The sequence below is a fragment of the Acomys minous genome (assembly GCF_964271855.1).
Source record: "Acomys minous genome assembly, chromosome: 12".
Taxonomy (NCBI): domain Eukaryota; kingdom Metazoa; phylum Chordata; class Mammalia; order Rodentia; family Muridae; genus Acomys; species Acomys minous.
The window spans coordinates 91,920,534-91,940,774 of NC_140493.1; the positions used below are offsets into that span (position 1 = coordinate 91,920,534).

The following is a 20,241-nucleotide window of genomic DNA, read 5'->3' on the forward strand; positions in this document are numbered from 1 at the left end:
TAATTTAACGACTTTAACAGGAACTGTGGTGCAGTTGGTAGCATGCTTGCCTAGTACTCACAAAGCCCTAGGTTGGATCCCCAGGGCCACATATACTGGGCATAATGGGGCAAAAGTTATATTCCCAGGGCTTGGGTGGTGGAGACAAAAGGATCTTGAGTACAAGGTAATTTTCTGCTACGTAGCAAGTTCAAGGTCAGCATGGGCTACATGAGACACCACCTCAAAGTTAAAAAGTGTGTATTGACTGAATACCTTGCCATAGCCAGGGAGATAGAAGAGGGCGGGGAATGTACACAGGTCCCATGGCTAACGGTGTTTCACAATCTTTCGTTTGTTCCTATGTGTGAAGTGTCACCTTCTCTTCCTCCTCCTCCTCCTGTTCTTCTTTCTCCTCTCCTTCCTCCTCCCCTCCTCCTTCTCCATCTCTTCCTCCCCCATCTCTTTGTCCTTCTCCTCCTCCTTCTCCTCTTTCTTCTCCCTTCCCTCCTCCTCCTTTCCCCTCCCCCTCCTCCCCTCCCTCCTCCTCCTTCTCCCTCCTTCTTCTCCTCCCCTCCCTCCTCCTCCTTCTCCCTCCTTCTTCTCCTCCCCTACCTCCTCCTGCTTCTCCCTCCTTCTCCCCCTCCTCCCCTCCCTCCTCCTCTTCCTTGTCAAAACAGCAACTCAAACAGACAGTTGTATCCCTGGTGCACTTTAATAATCATATTTCATGTTGCTGTGGAATCTCATGGTTAAATTATTATTGTTTTCTTTTTTGCGGTGTGAGTCTCCTCCAAAGATGCAAAACACCAACTTCACCAGACAGTTTTTTTTCTGGTACATATACTTCTCATCAGTCATCCCATAGGGAATTTTTTTTCTCACTTTTATATAAAGAGACCCACAAGGATAGAGTCTGAGAATAGTTCAGTTAAACTCTTCAGATGATCTCCTGGCTCCCTAGCCCATCCTCACTGTGAGGCAGAGGACATATGGTTCATGATGCCATTATCCATGATGCAGGACTGCGAGGACTCAACTGCTTGCTCTGGCATTGGTATCAAGACAGAGGGTGTTTTTCTGAAACCACTTACCTGTAACACTCAGCACTCCCATGATGCTCCGCCACTTATTGGCTTTGTGTCCTTGGGTCACATAATTGTGCATGTCTGGGTTAGCGTGGTGATTAAATGAGCTAATACCAGTCATGGACCAAGAGCAGAGTCAGACACTTAGTGTCTTATTCTTGTTAGATGACTGAATGTATTTTAGCTAGCTTTGTTGGCCTGTAATCCTAGTACTCTGGATGCCGAAGCAAGAGCATTTCCAGTTTGAGAAGAGCCTGAACTGTGTAGTGAGACAGTATCTAAAAAATGTATTTTCTACATAATAAAATGAAAGGTGAAGTCATTACACTATTGGCATTATATCATTATATACATATATCTATATATATGACTCTTCATGACATTTCTGTTTTAAACACTAGAGGGATTTAATGGGCAGTCCAGTTTTTAAAAATCCTGGGATAATATAATGTTTCAATTTATTTAGATAAATTCAAATCTTATACAACAAAATATTAAAATCCATGTAAAGCATAAAAAGTGTATTTTAAAAGATTACATTATTGGAAAGGGAGATGGCTTAATGGGTAAAATGCTTTGCTTTGTAAGCATCAGGACCTTGGCTAAATTGCCAGAACCACCGTTTTTTTTTTTTAAAGCAAAGTGGGATAGCATATGATCATAATCCTGTGCTGGGGAGGAAGAGATGGGCAGATGCCCTGGGCTACCTGGCCATCCAGCCTGCTTTAACCAGTGGTGGACGGCACCTAAGAAGTCACATCCAAGGCTGATCTCTGGTCTACTTGTGCATGGACACACATGTTCATGCTCCACATAATACACATATGAGTGCATGCTCAGGCAAATACACACACACACACACACACACACACACACACTTTTTCTCTTTCATCAGGAATGGAAGAATGGCAGGGTCTTATGTAGCCCAGGCAGACCTCAAACCACGCAGCCAACGCTGGCTTCACACTGATCCTCCTGTTTCCAATTCCACAGTGCTGGCATTACAGGTGTGCACCACACCACCATGCTTAGTTTCTTTTTCTCTCCCTCTCTTTCTTTTTCTTCATCCTTGTCTCTCACAGGATCTCACTATATAGCCCAGGCTGTCCTCAAAGTTTTGGTGGTCCTCCTGCCTCCACCTCCCAAGTTCTGGGATTATAAGCCTGAATCACCTTGCTTATATTTTGTTGCCTATGGTATATAGTTTGGCTGTTTAGGTTTTTACACATCATCTCCTAAGTAGGGTCTCTTGTTTCATCCGTGGTGTGTCCTTTAGTGTGGTGAGCTCAGGGCTCATTGTAATAGTTGTACAGTAAAAGCATGCCAATTGACAGTGATTAGCTTGAAGAATGTCAATATCATGCGATGTCTGAGCACAAAGGTAAACAGGCCCAGAAGTTTACTACAGACTTCACATCCAGCACGGTCAGTAACATTTTGAATGTCACATCTGAAGCTTGTAGAAGGAGATTCATCATTGAAAGCAGCAGCCACATTGGCAACAAACAAAAGAGACAAAAAAACTTTGTCATGAAATGGAAAAAGCTTCTGTAAAGCGAAGGACACAGTCAGTAAAACAAAGTGACAGCCTACAGACTGGGAAAAGATCTTCACCAACCCTACATCCGATATTTGATATATATATATCTGATATATATATATATATATATATATATATATATATATATATATATATAACTTAAGAAATTAAACACCAAAACCCCAAATAATCCAATTAAAAAGGAGGTACAGAGCAAAACAAAGAATTCTCAACAGAGGAATATCAAATGGCTGAGAAGCACTTAAAGAAATGCTCAGCGTCCTTAGTCATCAGGGAAATGCAAATCAAAACAACTCTGAGATTCCATCTTACACCCCTCAGAATGCCTAAGATCAAAAATTCAAGTGACAGCACATGCTGGTGAGGATGTGGAGAAAGGGGAACACTCTTCCATTGCTGGTCGGAGTGCAAACTTGTACAACCACTTTGGAAACCAATCTGGTACTTTCTCAGAAAATTAGGAACAGCTCTACCTCAAGACCTGGGCATTTACTCAAAAGATGTTCCTCCATACAACGAGGACATTTGCCCAATGATGTTTATAGCAACACTATTCATAACAGCTAGAAACTGGGAACAACCCAGATCTCCCTCAACCTAAGAATGGATAAAGAAATTGTGGTATATCTACATAATGAAGTACTGTTTAGTTATATATATAAAAAAATAAGAACACCATGCAATTTGCAGGCAAATGGATGGAGCTGGAAAAGATCATCTTGAATGAATTAACCCGGATAAAGAAGGACATACATGGTATATACTCACTTATAAGCAGATATTGGCCATATAATACAAGATGACCACACTACAATCCGCAGACCTAAAGAAGCTAAGTAACAAGGAGGGCCCAAGGGAGGATGCTTACCTCTCATTCAGAAGGGCAAATAGAACAGACCCTGGAAGCTGTTGAAGAGAGCTACAGGACAAGAGCCTACCATAGCTGTCCTCTGAAAGACTCCACTCAGCAGGGGATAGAAGCAGATGCTGCATCTTGCACCCACACTTTGGGCAGAGCATAAGGAGTCTCATGGCAGAGCGGGGAGATAGAAGGACCTGGAGGGGACATGAGCTCCACAAGGAGACCAAAGGAGCCAACAGATCCACCAAACAAGGACCATGCATGGAGAGGACCTAGGCCCCCTGCTCAGATGTAGCCGACAGGCAGCTCTGTCTCCATGTGGGCTCCCTAGTAAGGGAAGCAGGGGCTGTCTCTGCCACGGACTCTGTTGCCTGTTCTTTGACCACTTCTCCCTGGCAGTGTGCCTTTCATGCCACAGAGGAAGAGGATGCAGGCAGTCCTGATGAGACTTGGTAGGCTGGGGTCAGTTGCTAGGGGAGAAGGGCTCCCCATCTCTGAGGACTAGGGGAGGGGTATAGGGGGAGAAGGAGGGAGGGTGGGGCTGGGAGGAGAGGAAGGAGGGGGCTGTGATTGGAATGTAAAGTGAATAAATTTAAAAATAAATAAATAAAACAACTTTGGCATGATGAATAAATTTCTACTATTCTACCATATGGAGAACAAGTGTTGACTTCAAGGTTGAGTTTTGGGAGATGCCTATCCTCTGGGGTAATTTATTGGCATCTCTAACTATAATTACATTCCATCTCTAGTAGTAATCAACTCATTTCACAGCCATTTACTAATTTTCTTTTTCAGAAGCAGAGGCGGTTCACCAGATGCAGTGTGAGGTTTCCCCCACCTCTGTGCTGCAGACTTCCATGAGGTACCAACAGGTGTCCTCCACAAGCCACCAGGCTGGCATGCGGAGGTCACCCAGACACAGCTCCTAACAGGCTGGTCAGTGCGAGCAGGTTCTAACTTGGCTGGGGAGGGCAGAATTTGGATTATGTGATGAACAGGTGGGGACTGGGTAGCAGCAGTCTCATCAGCTGGCATGCCCAGTATGTCATTTACAGTGGACCCAAGAGACCAACTCAGACATGTATCTCAGAACAATTGAAAACAATTCTGAATCTTGTCTTGAAAAAAAATGTCTCTGGTAATTGAGACAATAGACCTAAGGAAAATATCACAATACCCATGATTTCTGTGCTGAGAATGCTGAGTTTATTAGAAAACAGACAATATGACATAAGTTAGATCACAGTTCAAAGAGGGGACAGTGTTTTCTAGCAGAAAGGGACCTTACAGGTCCTTTCGTATATAGGCTGAAATAGTTTGAAGAAGAGACTTTTCAAGAAGAAATAGTATATCTATATGTTTTATGATGTCCCAAGTGGCAGCAGGATAAACCTGGCCATCTCCCAGGGATCCTTAGTGTTAAGGTTTGTTGGCTCAGCAGCAGGTGTTGCATGGGGAGGTCCTGCAGGTGGTGCGGCAGGGGGCAGGCTGGCAGCAGGGGGGCCTGCAGCAGGGAGCCTGAACAGAGATGGGCTGGCAGCAGGTGGAGGCCCAGCAGCAGGGCCTGCAGACCACAGCTGTGCAAGAGGTGGGGCAGCAGGTGATGGGGCGACAGCAGCCCTGCTGCAGGCTGCAAGGGTCACAGCAGATGGGGCGGCGGCAGGGCTCACAGATGGGCCTGGTGTAGTGGGGCACACAGGTCACAGGGCGACACACTGTGGTCTGGCAGGACACTGGGCGGCAGCAGCAGGGGTCGCGGCAGCAGCAGGGGTGGAAGCAGCCTCCTCCACAGCTGTGGGAGGAGAAGGATCCGCAGCAGGAGCCAGTCATGGTGAGGTCTGGGCTGGAGGAGTGGGGCTGAGAAGTGAAGAGTGCTTGGGTGTTCTCAGGTGTGATGTGTCCCTTGGTTCGGGGTCCCTTTATATACCTGGCCATGTCTGATGACCCCTAGGACAAGCAGCCATTTCCTTGTTTTGGTTTATCCCTCCTGTAATGGCATTGATGGGTTAGTAAGTTCTCTTGACATGTCTTAGGTGCTCAGGTCCTTGTAAAAGATTATTTGTGTCCTTTATTTAATGACAGCTCATTATATTTTGCTATTTATGGTTCAAATATGGACTTAATGACTCTAACTTCAAAGTCAACAATTACCATCGTAGTTTGATGATGCTTTTGCCAAGTGGAATTTTGATGGCACAAGAGAGCCGCCATGCCTTTGGGTTTACTTACTAATAGTGGAAGTGAAGTCAGCAAACCATTGTGCAGGTTCACCTCCACTGCTCAACTTTCTGGACAAAACAAGGCAAGAATGTTGTAAGAATCTGTCAAAATGCGTTAATAAGAAAGGAATTTTCCCTCTCCCTTGAGAGCTCTAGGAACACATCTTAATAGGCCTCATTTTCAGTGGCTTTTTCTTTGGATACACATTCAATGATTTTTCAGGGTCTTACCTTTTTAAGTCAATGGGAATTTCATTTTTTTCTATCTTAATTTATTATCACCAAATTCCAACTGTTTCAAACATCATGCTTAACTAATAAATACATGAAATTATTCTTTATACATTCCTCCAAGGTAGGGATCATTATAAGCTTCAATTTCCCTATACCAGACCAGATGAGTGATTTTCCCAATGTCACACACTAGTAGATGCTGCAGCCAATCCTCAGCCCCCAAATATTGCCACAGTATTGTCCATAGTTATATGAAGGCCACATGACCAAATCTTATGGAGTATTTGCTTTATTTAGGAATTTTAATGGGGAGTTGACTTTTACGACTGTTATTTTTGACCTTCCCAGAGTCATCTGCACACATTCTCTCTTACCAAATATCCCCAGGAGGCTGAGTTCCACATAATTTAGGAATTCTAAAAATTCCAAAACATTCCTCCAAACATAGTGTCACAACTGAGCATAATTTTATAAAAAAAATGGCCATGGAACACTCTAAACAAAGCCACCAAAAGGGCGAGGAAGACAAAGAGCCTGAGCCCATGCCGGGAGGCGTCCATCTTCTGGTGTAACAGTCCTAGGTGGCTCAACACAAAGTGGCCTTAGGTCCTCACTTGTCTGTATCCAGCACCTCCAGCACAGCCCTGTGTATTAGGCTTCATGAAGTTCGTTCGCACCAATAGGACCAATTGTGGCATTCAGATGCCTCAAGCTATCAGGATTTCTAAAAGAGTTACATCACTGTTCTGTAGCTGTTGTGTCTGCCCCTTTCTTCATAATGATATCTGCTCTAGATCTGTGTTTGAAGGCCCTGTCACCCCTTTTCATTCGTCATGCCACTCGCAAAGTTCCTACTAGGGGTACCCAGCACCATGGCCGTCTCTGTAGCTGACACGGGCATAAGGGGTTACCACAGCAACAGGCAAGTGCCAATAAAAATAATGTGCTTGGAAGAAAACAACATGTTGTTGATCTAAGAAAACACAGTAAGATTTTAAAAAAAGTTCCTATAAGTCTAAAAGGGAAAATGCTGAGGGGAGTAAAGTAGAGGTAATTTAGAGGTTATTTTTAAAAGGATCGGTAAAGAAACACAGAAAGAAATCTGACTAATAAGCAGGGGTCTAGCTTAGTGGTAGAGCTTTGCTTACTGTTCAGAGGGCCCCATGCACAGCACTGCAAAAGCAAAACAAAGAAGCGGCATTTGTAAACCAAAGGTCTGCCGGGGGAACGATTACCCTCCCTAACAATAATTTTTTTTTAAAAAAATCCATTGTACGCATGCTAAGAATGTATTGCTATCAAATGATCCCCGGAAGTCCTTAGCCCCTTCTTGGGGCAGCACTGCGTGATGATGAGGCAGCTTGGTGGTGTAAGAATTCACGTGACAGAAATGAGGAGCACGGGGCTGGGAAGATGTCGTCCTTCTTCGTGTTTATTTATTTTCAATATAATTCACTATATTCTATGTGCCACACATATATTGTGCAGGCGAATCACTATCCATCCTTGACCTTCCCCTCACAAAGCTGCCTTACCTGTCTTCTCTCTACATACAGCTGGCAGGACAAGCAGCACGTCCCAGAGACTCATTTAGATTAGAGTCCAGGCACTCAAAAGTCTTACATCACTGGTTTTTTTTTTTTTTTTAGCCCTTGTTCTGTAGTTTGTCTATGTCCTTTCTCTATAATGACTTCTGCTGTGAATGACATTTTTTTCTTTTGAGGGAGGAAAGAAAAGCAAAACAATAAAAAGTAAACCCAAACCCAATGGTTACTGTTTCTGACTGGCCTAACACATACCTGACCGCAGTGAAGCCGTGCCATAAAGGCTGACCGTAGTCACCTGATTGCATTATTTATTAGTGATTAATGTATCCCGTCTGAAGCCACGCGGACACTGTTCTAGGGACCCTGCATGCGAGGTTCTAACACAGGCTGTATTCCTCGGTCACAACCACATTGGAAACTTAGCTGCTGTGGTGATGCTGGTTGGGGGAGACGAGAGAGTGGCTGATTCAGTAAATAAAAAGGAATTCAATAACGAGGAGCGCCTGGTTACCAGGTAATATGATCGTTTCATAGTTTCCTATCTTGGGAAACTAATGGGCCTGTAACGTGGACTTTCTTCCTTTTCTCATGTGTATGGACCATTCCTGAGTCAAAGACCTGCCTCACTGTTTTTGTCTTATTACCACGAAAGTCTGTGTCTTTAAATATGAAAACCTACCAGAGAGATGATCTGAACTGTTTGAATTCTATTCACAATTATGGACCGTGCACCTCAGATGCTCTTGCGAGCAGGAATTCAAAATACAGCCCTTAGGAACATTTTTTTTTCTTGATTCTCCTCATTCTGAACACAGCCACTTATTCACAAAGAGGCTGTAATATCAAGAAAGACAACAAAATGCCTATGTGTGCTTCATCAGAAATAAAATTTTATTTTTTATCATGCAAAACCACAGCATAAAAATGTCATGCTGAAAATATATCCCGGCTAACCCTTGAAAGGGGAAATAAAAACTGAAGTGACTCCATGGGATCAAGCATCATTAAGGAACTTGATCATTGCTTACACGTGGTTTTGAAGGCAAGAATTCATCTGAGGAGAACTAGAATAAATCTAGAGCTATGCAGATAACCAGCTGCATATACATGTGGACATTTTCATAGGCTTGAGTGAGCTGTGGAAGAACAGATGGGTTGCGAAAGTGTCGTCTCTCTTCTGCTCCAGAAGAAGTAGGAAGAGTTGCGTCCACCTGGCAAAGTTACGCACTAGAAGACTCAGCAGCAGGTGTTGCATGGGGAGGTCCTGCAGGTGGTGCGGCAGGGGGCAGGCTGGCAGCAGGGGGGCCTGCAGCAGGGAGCCTGCACAGAGATGGGCTGGCAGCAGGTGGAGGCCCAGCAGCAGGGCCTGCAGACCACAGCTGTGCAAGAGGTGGGGCAGCAGGTGATGGGGCGACAGCAGCCCTGCTGCAGGCTGCAGGGGTCACAGCAGATGGGGCGGCGGCAGGGCTCACAGATGGGCCTGGTGTAGTGGGGCACACAGGTCACAGGGCGGCACACTGTGGTCTGGCAGGACACTGGGCGGCAGCAGCAGGGGTCGCGGCAGCAGCAGGGGTGGAAGCAGCCTCCTCCACAGCTGTGGGAGGAGAAGGATCCGCAGCAGGAGCCGGTCATGGTGAGGTCTGGGCTGGAGGAGTGGGGCTGAGGAGTGAAGAGCAGTTGGGTGTTCTCAGGTGTGAAGTCTCATTTGGTTTGGGGTCCCTTTATATACCTGGCCATGTCTGATGACCCCTAGGACAGGCAGCCATTTCCTGGACTTGTGGTTACCCAATTAGAAGAGAGTCCTGGATTCAGTTGCCAGGCAACAGTTCCAGTATCGGCAAGGATGCTTTTCTTCTACTCTTTCCCTTGGAATGAACACCTGATAGTTTGTATCATCAGAACTATTGCTCACCGGTCCACCAATTTCCCAGGGCTAGGCCATGTGACAGACTGAAAGTCTGGAGGGCACACTGCTGATGTCACTTTCCCTTCGTTCACAGTCTCTGAGGAGGTGTGATGCTGTAATACCCATGAGTCACGAGCCTCGTTTCTGATTGCCGTCTAGACAGAGCGACGAATGCCGAAGAGCCAAGATGGCTCATAAAAGTGGATGTGTGTCTATTCTGTTATGGAAAATATGACCCAAGGCCTTTGGGAAACAGACTGTTGCCTTGCCTTGCCCATGGAGAGATAATCACCAAAGCATCAGAGTGGCGTTTGAGAAAGGATCCTAAATTGTCCTGTAATTCACAACCTCTCATGAGACACTTATTATGTAAACAGGGCAATTAGGAAGGCAGAGAAGGAAAACTAAACCCTGACATTTCTTACCACATAGTAGCTACAATTTGTAGGGGACAAGCTAAAACTAAAGGGGATTATAGGTGAAGAGCTTTTTTTTTCTTTCTAAAAAATATTTAATCACTTTGTGCAGGCCCTGTCGGTCTTGATAGTCTTCTTGTGGAGCGACCGACAACTCCCCCTGGTCCTTTCACCACGCCTCCCAAGGCTTCCATATAGCTCACAGGGCTTTTCCTAGAGTCTGGCTGCAAGTCCTAGTATCTGTCCCAATCCGTCACTGGTGGAGTCTCTCAGAAGACATCTATGTTGGCCTAATATCCACTTATAAGTGAGTATATACCCTGTGTGTCTTTCTGGATCTGGGTTATCTCACTCAGGATGATCTTTTCCAGTTTCATTCATTTGTCTGCAAATTCCCTTGCTTTTTTTTTTTTTTGGATAGCTGAATAACATTCCATTGTGTAAATGTGCCACAGTTTCTTTATCTATTCTTTGGTTGAGGGACATCTAAGCTGTTTCCAGATTCTAGCTATTATGAATAAAGCTGCCAAGGACATTGCAAGCAGAGAACCTTAGACCCTCTGTTTAGATGTAGCCAATGAGCAGCTCATTTTCCTCGTGCCTGAGATTTGACCACTGCCCCTTGGCGGAGAGGCGCTGTGGGAAAACAGAGGAAGGGGATGCAGGGGAGGAGGACCCCACCTGTCAGAGGTCTAGGGGAGGGAAAGAGGGAGGGCGGGAGGGAGGAAGGGTGGGGGAACAGAAAGATAGGAACAAGGGTATTACAATCAGGATGTAATGTGAATAAATTATAATAGAGGAAAAAATGTAATCACTATACGGTCTGATACCAGCACCCTCTCCCCCTCACCACCCAGTCCCACCCTCACACGCTGTCCCCATTCCTTCTTCTACTTCTTTTCAGAGAAGTGGTGGGGGGGTCCTTAAGGGGTACCAACCCATCCTGGCACCTTAAGTCACAGCAGGACTAAGCACATCCTCTCCCACTGAGGCCAGATAAGGCAGCCCAGCTAGGGGAGAGGGATCCAAAGGCAGGGAACAAAGTCAGGGACAGACCCTACTCCCATTACTAGGGGACCCACATGATGGCCTTGCTGCACATCTGTTACATGTGTTATGTGCTGAAGGACCTTTTAAGCGCTGGTCAGATTAAACCAAATGAAGATTCCATACATGTCTGTCTGTTGAATTCATTTCTCGATCGCTGTATTTCTTGCTTTCTAAGTATGACATGAGCACCACATGTTAAACTCTTTAAAAATCTATCGTAGGGCTGGTGAGATGGCTCATGGGGCAAATGCTCCTAGGCCACCAAGCCTAACAACCTGAGTAGTCAGGGGCCATATGGTGGTAGGAGAAGACAGACTCCTACAAATTGTGCTCTAAACTACACACACACACACACACACACACACACCCCATAACACAGCTGCACCCACAGACATGTGTGCGCACCCAAACACAAAAGAAAAACATGATAAAAATCTGTTGGAAATATCCGAGAAGGAATTAATCTACCAATACTTTGGGTTGGTGGCTGAAAAATTTGATTGTTTACAACATATGAGATAAGATTATTAAAAAGTGGAAGGAAGCTTAGCGGGGTGGTGGCTGAATGAAGAACTTTGGGTGTCACCACCAGAACAAGGGGATAGAGGAGACAAATGAAGGTTTGAGAGGCGGCTGTAAGCATTGGGCAAGGATTGCTGAGGACTTTGGGGTCATATTTGCCTCTGAGTGTGTGCGATGCTTAGTTTCCATCGTCAAAGAGTCAGTGATGGGGAATCAACCTGGGAAGGGGTCACAGTGAGGCATTGTCTAGATTAGGTCAGCCTGTGCCTATGCCTGCGGGTCGGTTCCTTAACTGAGTTAACTGTGGTGGGAAGACGGACCTTGAATGTGGTAGACTGACCCTGACTGTGGGGAGACTGACCCTGAATGTGGGGATACCAACTCTGAATGTGGGGAGACTGACCCTGACTGTGGGGAGACTGACCCTGACTGTGGGGAGACTGACCCTGACTGTGGAGAGACTGACCCTGACTGTGGGGAGACTGACCCTGACTGTGGGGAGACTGACCCTGACTGTGAGGAGACTGACTCTGACTGTGGGGAGACTGACCCTGACTGTGGGGAGACTGACCCTGACTGTGGGGAGACTGACCCTGACTGTGGGGAGACTGACCCTGACTGTGGGGAGACTGACCCTGACTGTGGGGAGACTGACCCTGACTGTGGGGAGACTGACCCTGACTGTGGGGAGACTGACCCTGACTGTGGAGAGACTGACCCTGACTGTGGGGAGACTGACCCTGACTGTGGGGAGACTGACCCTGACTGTGGGGAGACTGACCCTGACTGTGGGGAGACTGACCCTGACTGTGCGGAGACTGACCCTGACTGTGGGGAGACTGACCTTGACTGTGGGGAGACTGACCCTGACTGTGAGGAGACTGACCTTGACTGTGAGGAGACTGACCCTGACTGTGAGGAGACTGACTCTGACTGTGGGGAGACTGACCCTGACTGTGGGGAGACTGACCCTGACTGTGGGGAGACTGACCTTGACTGTGGGGAGACTGACCCTGACTGTGAGGAGACTGACCTTGACTGTGAGGAGACTGACCCTGACTGTGAGGAGACTGACCCTGACTGTGAGGAGACTGATCTGACTGTGAGGAGACTGACCCTGACTGTGGGGAGACTGACCCTGACTCTGGGGAGACTGACCCTGACTGTGGGGAGACTGACCCTGACTGTGGAGAGACTGACCCTGACTGTGGAAAGACTGACCCTGACTCTGGGGAGACTGACCCTGACTGTGGGGAGACTGACCCTGACTGTGAGGAGACTGACCCTGACTGTGGGGAGACTGACCCTGACTGTGGAAAGACTGACCCTGACTCTGGGGAGACTGACCCTGACTGTGGGGAGACTGACCCTGACTGTGAGGAGACTGACCCTGACTGTGGGGAGACTGACCCTGACTGTGGGGAGACTGACCCTGACTGTGAGGAGACTGACCCTGACTGTGAGGAGACTGACCCTGACTGTGAGGAGACTGACCCTGACTGTGGAGAGACTGACCCTGACTGTGAGGAGACTGACCCTGACTGTGGGGAGACTGACTCTGACTCTGGGGAGACAGATCTGAATGTGGGTGGCACCACTTCATAGGCTGGGCCCTGGAGTGAAAGAAAAGGAGACGGTGAGCTGGGCACCACCCTGTGTACCCTAACTCATTGCTCTTTAATCTTGACCGCAGATGTACTACGACCAGGTGCTCCAACTTCCTGCCACCTTGACTTCCCCACCATGATGCACTGGAGCCTGGAACTGTGCTCCAAAATAAACCTCTGCTTCCTCAAATGCCATAGTCGAGAATATTGTCACGGCATAAAGTAACTAACACAAGACCCCAAATTTCAGGTAGGAGATGTACAGTTGTAATAGTGCCCTGGATATGCACCACATCATGTCCTGTGGAAGAGGGGTCTTATGTCTGTTCCACAGCCCATGTTAGCGTTGGATCTTTTGTAAACAGTCATGCTCAGTTTACCCAGACACTGCAATGATGGCAGAATGCCACCACCACCAGTTCCTGTGACGACTCTTGGTGTTTTGTTGTGTGGCGGCACCCTTGCTGACACACACTCAGAGACAGATTTGTTGAAAGGAAGTGTCCCTGAACTTTATGACAGGAGCTTTTTTTTTTTTAAATACTTATTTATTATGTATACAGTATGCATCAGATCACATTATAGATGGTTGTGAGCCACCATGTGGTTGCTGGGAATTGAACTTAAGACCTTTGGTAGCACAGTCAGTGCCCCTAACCTCTGAGCCATCTCTCCAGCCCTAACAGGAGCTTTTAATGTCATATTATTCCCGTTCCAAGCACTCTGCGAGAGCATACTGAACATTTTAACAATGATGATATTTAATTGTGGGACTTCTGTGGTTCGATTAGAAAAGAACATAATGATTGATGGTGGCTGTCGGTCCCGTGGCCATGTCCTCATCATGATGGGCTTATGATTGTGTTTTGTTAGGAACTAGTTTGGAGGTCTCTAGATGTCAGGAGGTGTCTAAAAGTCTGAAAGCAGAATATGCTTTTCATTTGCAATCCATGCTTGGTAGCAATCCTTAAAAACACCCTCCAGTCATATGAGCCAGACTTGAGCATGGGGAGGGCTGAGGGAAAAGGGAGCTGTGTATCTCAGGAAAATGGCATCTTCACAGTCTTGATTTCCTCATCTTTGAAATGGAGTCATCAGTATCTGGGGGCTCTTCATGGGCTGTTTTATGATAACATCCACACAAACACAGAAGACAGAGAGATGCATACAAATAAGCAAAAAGAGAAAATAGTCAAATTGGAAAATACAGAAAAGCGGTGTCATGGAACTGGCGGAATTTGTGAATTTATTTCTGTAACTAATATGTGAGTGTGAGTGAGTGTGTGTGTGTGTACAATATACACACAATATTATAGCTATATATGTGTACATACATATATATATTACACTATAGAAGTATAATCTATCTACCATATATCTAACGAATCTCCCTTAAGTGTAACTATTCATTTGTCAAAAGTCAGGACAATTAAACCAATCTCTTGCTGCTTTTAGATTTGAAGTTCCCTTGAATTGGTAAGTACAAGAAAAAAAAAAAGCTTTCAGATACACGCAGTGCGTACTGCTCTTTGCTCTTGTTATTAAATTCACCGTGGAAGTCCTAGAGTCTAGAGCTCATTTCTGTTGATTTTAAAACTGTAATAAGATTTAAATATTTCTTTCATTCTGAGGCCATATTAATCTGTTATCAATGTATATGGACATCAATTAGAAAACTATTTCTTTTGGTGACTGTGAGGTATCTCAGAAAAAAAAAATATTTTGAAACATGTGAATGAAGTCTTCCCCTGAATCCTCTCTGACCCTTGATGACTTGATTAGAACTTGAGAACATTTTTGTTTTAACTTTCCTTGACAGAGAGATGCTCAGACACAGTAAAACCAGCACAAGTAATGGCAATGGGCACTTAAAGTGTGACCCGTAGGAGTTCATCTTTTCTGGAGATGTATACTGAGAAGTGGTAAATTTCCCGTTTTACGGTTCCATCCTGGGTAGGTGGAAAGGTAGGTGCGGAAGCCAGAGGGAGCCGGCCAGTAAGCAGCACTCCACCATGGTCTCCGTTTCAGGTCTCGCCTGGAGCACCCGCCCCTCGATGGAGACTAACCTGGATGAGGAAACAATCACTTTCTTCTTCAAGTTGTTTTTGGTCATAGTGTTTGAAGCCAATTAGAGCAAAAACTCAAAGGTATAGAAGATAAGTTCTATACGATGGTAACTTCTTTTATATATGACGGGGGCTGCTTTTGCTTTAAGTAAATATCTCCTTGTTTTGTTTTGTTTTTTAAATTTTTGTAAAGACAATTCCTTTGGCAGCTTAGTTTCGTTTAACCGATGGGTGTCAAGCCCTAGCTCTGTACTGGACACTGAGCTGTATCTGTGCAGCCAAAGATAATAAATGGCAGTCTCCTCCTCACTGGCAGAGAAACGGATGACCTCAATGCAGGTCTTTTTTGGGGAGTGAGATAGCAAGGATGCTACAGGAATACACTGGGACACCTAATGTAGCCTGATTTCCTGCAAGCGGATGTGCACATGCACCTGCGTGGTATGAGGTTCAGGACACATCTTCTGGGGAGCCTAGAAATGAGTCAGAGCTAAATACATGAAAAGAGATGCAAGAATATTTGAGACAAATATACTTTTTTTTGGTGGTTGTTGTTATTGTTCAGAGTCTAGACTCCTGACATCTACACACACTAATAGCACATACTAACGAATGAATCAGGAGCATGGCATTTGTTATGTCAGGAAAGTAATTTTTATTCAAACAGTGAGCAATACATGGCAAAGATACTAGTGAGAATTTGATCTTCTGAATCAAAAGAGCTCAAGGTGAACTTGTCCAGTCCACTCTTGGGACCTCTGAAGGTGATTTACCATCCAGGATGAATGACGTCTGCTGATACAGATGTCTGGGAATTTGGCATCAGCAAGAGTAACAATCTCCTTATTTCACACAGTATCCAGTTTGTAGGCTGTTAAATTGTTACCACCTTTGGGGGGAGGGGATATTTTCTTTCAGTTTGATTAAAAGACCAAATAAATAGGTGTGTAGGTGATGGCACATCCTTGGTGGGAATACCAGGAGCTCAGCAGCAGGTGTTGCATGGGGAGGTCCTGCAGGTGGTGCGGCAGGGAGCAGGCTGGCAGCAGGGGGGCCTGCAGCAGGGAGCCTGAACAGAGATGGGCTGGCAGCAGGTGGAGGCCCAGCAGCAGGGTCTGCAGACCACAGCTGTGCAAGAGGTGGGGCAGCAGGTGATGGGGCGACAGCAGCCCTGCTGCAGGCTGCAGGGGTCACAGCAGATGGGGCGGCGGCAGGGCTCACAGATGGGCCTGGTGTAGTGGGGCACACAGGTCACAGGGCGACACACTGTGGTCTGGCAGGACACTGGGCGGCAGCAGCAGGGGTCTCGGCAGCAGCAGGGGTGGAAGCAGCCTCCTCCACAGCTGTGGGAGGAGAAGGATCCGCAGCAGGAGCCGGTCATGGTGAGGTCTGGGCTGGAGGAGTGGGGCTGAGGAGTGAAGAGCGCTTGGGTGTTCTCAGGTGTGATGTCCTCTTTGGTTCGGGGTCCCTTTATATACCTGGCCATGTCTGATGATCCCCAGGCACATGATCATTCTCGTAAATCCTCTGGCTAATTAACAGAAGAATTAGCATCGACTAATGGTATTTTTTGTCCCTACCCATTTACATATCATGCATATATATCACAAATATCTCTACATTTTCTTCTGTGGTTCATGCTTACAGAATCTAAACACTGGATTCAATTGTGATGAGTTTGAAATATTTCTAAACCATCAAAGAGGAAAAATTTTGTTTTCCAAACAAGATATGATCTAACCACTCTCCCTTTGGCTGTGATGTCATCATTTTGCCTTCAAAGACTCCCTGGGTTGCCACCCAAGAAGCCTCTTATATCATTAGTGCACATGGACATGACAGCAGCTGATTATTAGCACCACTATAAGCAGGCCATCCTCATCTGCTTCCCAGAGAACTTCCAGGATGCATCTCTGATAGGCCTGTGGTTTCATGGGTGATAAAGGACCACATAGACATTTCCAACTTGTCACACTGGTTTGGTCACTCTCTCTTCTGCTAATGGTCAGGGCTGTCCAGTCCTGGCTATTGTTTTACTGACCTGGAATGCCCTTCTTGTCCTTAGAACCTGAAGTCAACTTCCACCTCGACTGTAAAACATACTTCAAAGACTTATTTAGGATTTATTTAGGATTAGTCATTGCATCTGTAGAGTCCAGGAAAGGATTGTGGAGAGTCTGTGGGCCCATCCCTTCCCTCATTTTTGCAGCTGAAGTTGTCCGGTTTATTGAGGTCGCCCAGTGAGGTTGCAGTGTGAGCACTGAGCTCTGAGTTTCCCCTTACTCATCAGTAAATTGTCTCTGCCCTGGGTCTGTGCTTACTCCTTTGTAAACCATGATTTTATCGGAGTAAGTAGGAAGTTTAATTTTATCTTAGTAGCATTACTAGCTGATGCCATAGACGGAGGAGGGAACTTTCGACCACAGAATAGAACCATAGACCTTCTAGGTGAGGACCAAGCCCAGAAATTTCTCTCTGAAGGTCATCAAAGCACAATGTCTTTTTGGTACTTTATTTCCTGGGTTTTAGCCTCAAATGTAGTTCAATTGCCCTTGCTGGAGACATTAAGAAGCTGGGAGCTCTGCCCTGGTCACAGTCCTTCTCTGCAGTTAATGATGGGCTCTGTTACCTTTGCTTTTGAACTAGCTTTATCCTCCTCCTTTGTAAATGATTAAAAGTATCCTATTCCATCAACCTTCTTACATTTTGGGAGCATCAAGGGGTCGTGGGTGGGAAGAAGGACAAATAGCCTTTAAAACCTAACTCAAGAGCCAGCAAGATGGCTCAGCAGATAAAGATGCCAACATCAAAGCCCAAAGGCCAGAGTTCTAGTCTCAGGCCCCACGTGGTGAAAGGAGTAACTCAACTTCTACAGCTGTCTTCTGACTTACACACACACACACACACACACACACACACACCCGATAAATGTTAAAAATGAGAAACAACCTGACTCAAATGTTCTTTAAGTGTACTTTATTCCGTAATGACTCCTCTCATGTTTTAATGGTGAGGATTTTTTTTTGACATCGTGAGGATATTAGCTTTATCGTACATGAAAGACATCATGGAAACATAGCTGTGAGTTTTATCAAGTCTATTGCCTTGGTCTTTCCTTGTGCAAAGCTTTTTCTCTCTACGATCTGGTAGAAGAAAAAACAGTTCCCAGTTTGTTTACAAGTCATCTTTTTATTTGTGACCAGCTTGTATGGACATTTTTGTTGGCCTTCCTTAGTCATCTGAACTGATGACTCACATCATAGTATTGTAGGGAATCCCATTTTTCTTTTATAACAGGTTTTTACCCAAAGCTTCCACTTTAAGCACAGCTTATGACAGTTACCCTCTTCAATGTACTCCATCCACTGGTGTCGGTTTTAGCAGCTGTTTTCCTGCCTACCACATGAGGTTTTAAGTTATCATTTAGCCAATACTTCGTCTGCCCTATGGGTTGCAACAGACGTTTTCATAACTGATTAACTGCCGTGATAATCAGTGGAGGTGGGTATTATTACCTCCACCCTTAAGAAGAGTAAACTGAAGCTTAGAGGGGTTGACTAACTTGCCTGAGATCACACAGCTGTTTATCAATAGAGTCTGTGTACAAAGTCGGATGTGCCTCACCTGGTAAGTTTATGTTTAAGCAAAGGTGCCTACAAACGAACGGAATTGTCCTACAACTTAACATTAGTAAGTTGACTTTACACTACTCCTATAAGCTCGATTTTTATCTATTACCCTCCAAACTTAATAATTTTTGGTCACAAAATTTAGCAAGCCTCCAAATATAACCAGTCTTGGCGCATCTCCTTAGACATCACTTAATTTGTACTGTCTTTGTGGAACACCGGCTTCTCATCTTTGCACCCTGGCGGGCGTACTAGGTTAGTTTACTATTACCATGTTTGTGGGACTGTAATGGCCCAGGACTAATGGGGGAAAGATTGAGGAGAGTTTCAACCCTGGATACCTCATGAGGACTGCAGATGTTGGCTCCCTCCCTTCTCTCTCAACTTGGTACCAGAAAGTGAGCTGCCCCGCCATCAACCCTCATAAAAATGTGTTACCTTGACAGCTGTCAGGATCCACTCCATGTTTGGTCTTATAAGGTTTTCCCCCTTGGTAGGGGTACCTACAAGGTACAGCCCTATTCTGGCCCCTGAGACTCTGCCCATCTCCCCAGGGCCATAAAGACTTCCCCCTTCACCTACAGTAAACTGAGCCAGTCTCCGAAGCTGTTCCTGGGTGGGTGTACTATGCCTTTGCACTCACTGCCGACGGAGGCCCTCCACGGCATTCACACTCCTGGGTTAAGTTTCACTCGCTCCGGCCCAGGCCGGTGTGCAAAGGGGAGAAGTGAACCCAGAGGAGAGGCACATGATTGAGTTAGTTACATTCAAATGTGGTGTATAGCAAGCAGCCACAAACTAACTCTTAAGTACAATAATAAGTGTTTATTTCCTCATCACCAGTCTGCAGGTCGGTTTGGCTGATATAAAACTAGACGTGGCTTCTGGTTACAGGTTAGAGTGAGACTTCTTTAGGAATTAAGGGAGCCACATTTCAAAAATGAAATTATGTGTTTTCTAGATACACACGAATGTAGGATAAAGTATAAATGATTTTATAATAATTGTATCTGAGTGTAAATGACCTATATTTACATTTTAAAGCATCTGTTGTTTACTTGAAGTTAAAACCTAACAAGCTGTCTTGTATTTTAGGGGCCAGCCCTACTTCTGCTAGCAGAGAGGAGCCCGCGGACACATGTCAAGTCTTTGAATGGGAGAGGAAAGAGAGCAGAGTCAGTGTGAATGACAGAGGATCTAATAAATTTGAGAATCGACCACTTTAGTGATCTCTGCTGTGATGCTTAGACAAGGCCTTTTAGAGAGTGAGCGCCTCCTTCCAGACAGTCAAGAACCCTCAGTTATTGACCAGACACTGCGTAACTCCTCTTTGAAGTTCATATTGTCTATCTCCTGTTAGTCTGGATTTATTTGTGATCTGAAAAACAGAACAAAATGCAAAATAATGGGAAGAATTCAATTTTATGAAAGCAGATATCTCCCTCCTGCCTTCTCTCTCTCTCTCTCTCTCTCTCTCTCTCTCTCCCTCTCTCTCTCTCTCTGTGTGCGCTCGCACACGCGTGTACACATGCATTGAGGCAGAAGGACAACT

The 20,241-nt window shown here is 45.5% G+C and overlaps 3 protein-coding genes and 1 long non-coding RNA gene across 4 annotated transcripts; 1 reads left to right on the forward strand and 3 right to left on the reverse strand.

The window, feature by feature from the left end:
- The first annotated feature begins 4,304 nt into the window (after positions 1 to 4,304).
- Positions 4,305 to 14,842, forward strand: LOC311578856. Its single transcript, XR_014772977.1, has 3 exons — positions 4,305 to 4,429; positions 13,081 to 13,244; positions 14,814 to 14,842. It is a non-coding gene; the product is annotated as an uncharacterized lncRNA (long non-coding RNA).
- LOC311578832 (keratin-associated protein 2-1-like) lies at positions 4,677 to 5,465 on the reverse strand. Its single transcript, XM_084748900.1, has one exon. The coding sequence runs from the start codon at positions 5,426 to 5,428 to the stop codon at positions 4,928 to 4,930; it is 501 nt and encodes a 166-aa protein (XP_084605026.1). The 5' UTR covers positions 5,429 to 5,465; the 3' UTR covers positions 4,677 to 4,927.
- Positions 8,362 to 9,202, reverse strand: LOC311578835 (keratin-associated protein 2-1). The gene has a single exon (XM_084748902.1). It carries the CDS (start codon positions 9,123 to 9,125, stop codon positions 8,730 to 8,732), a length of 396 nt encoding a protein of 131 aa, XP_084605028.1. The 5' UTR covers positions 9,126 to 9,202; the 3' UTR covers positions 8,362 to 8,729.
- An 849-nt stretch (positions 14,843 to 15,691) lies between the features above and the next one.
- Positions 15,692 to 16,561, reverse strand: LOC311578830 (keratin-associated protein 2-1-like). Its single transcript, XM_084748898.1, has one exon. It carries the CDS (start codon positions 16,544 to 16,546, stop codon positions 16,046 to 16,048), a length of 501 nt encoding a protein of 166 aa, XP_084605024.1. The 5' UTR covers positions 16,547 to 16,561; the 3' UTR covers positions 15,692 to 16,045.
- Positions 16,562 to 20,241: the final 3,680 nt, after the last annotated feature.

Coding starts and splice junctions, on each gene's coding strand:
- LOC311578830 (XM_084748898.1), bottom strand. CDS start 16,546: ATGGCCAGGTATATAAAGGGACCCCGAACCAAAGAGGACATCACACCT.
- LOC311578832 (XM_084748900.1), bottom strand. CDS start 5,428: ATGGCCAGGTATATAAAGGGACCCCGAACCAAGGGACACATCACACCT.
- LOC311578835 (XM_084748902.1), bottom strand. CDS start 9,125: ATGACCGGCTCCTGCTGCGGATCCTTCTCCTCCCACAGCTGTGGAGGA.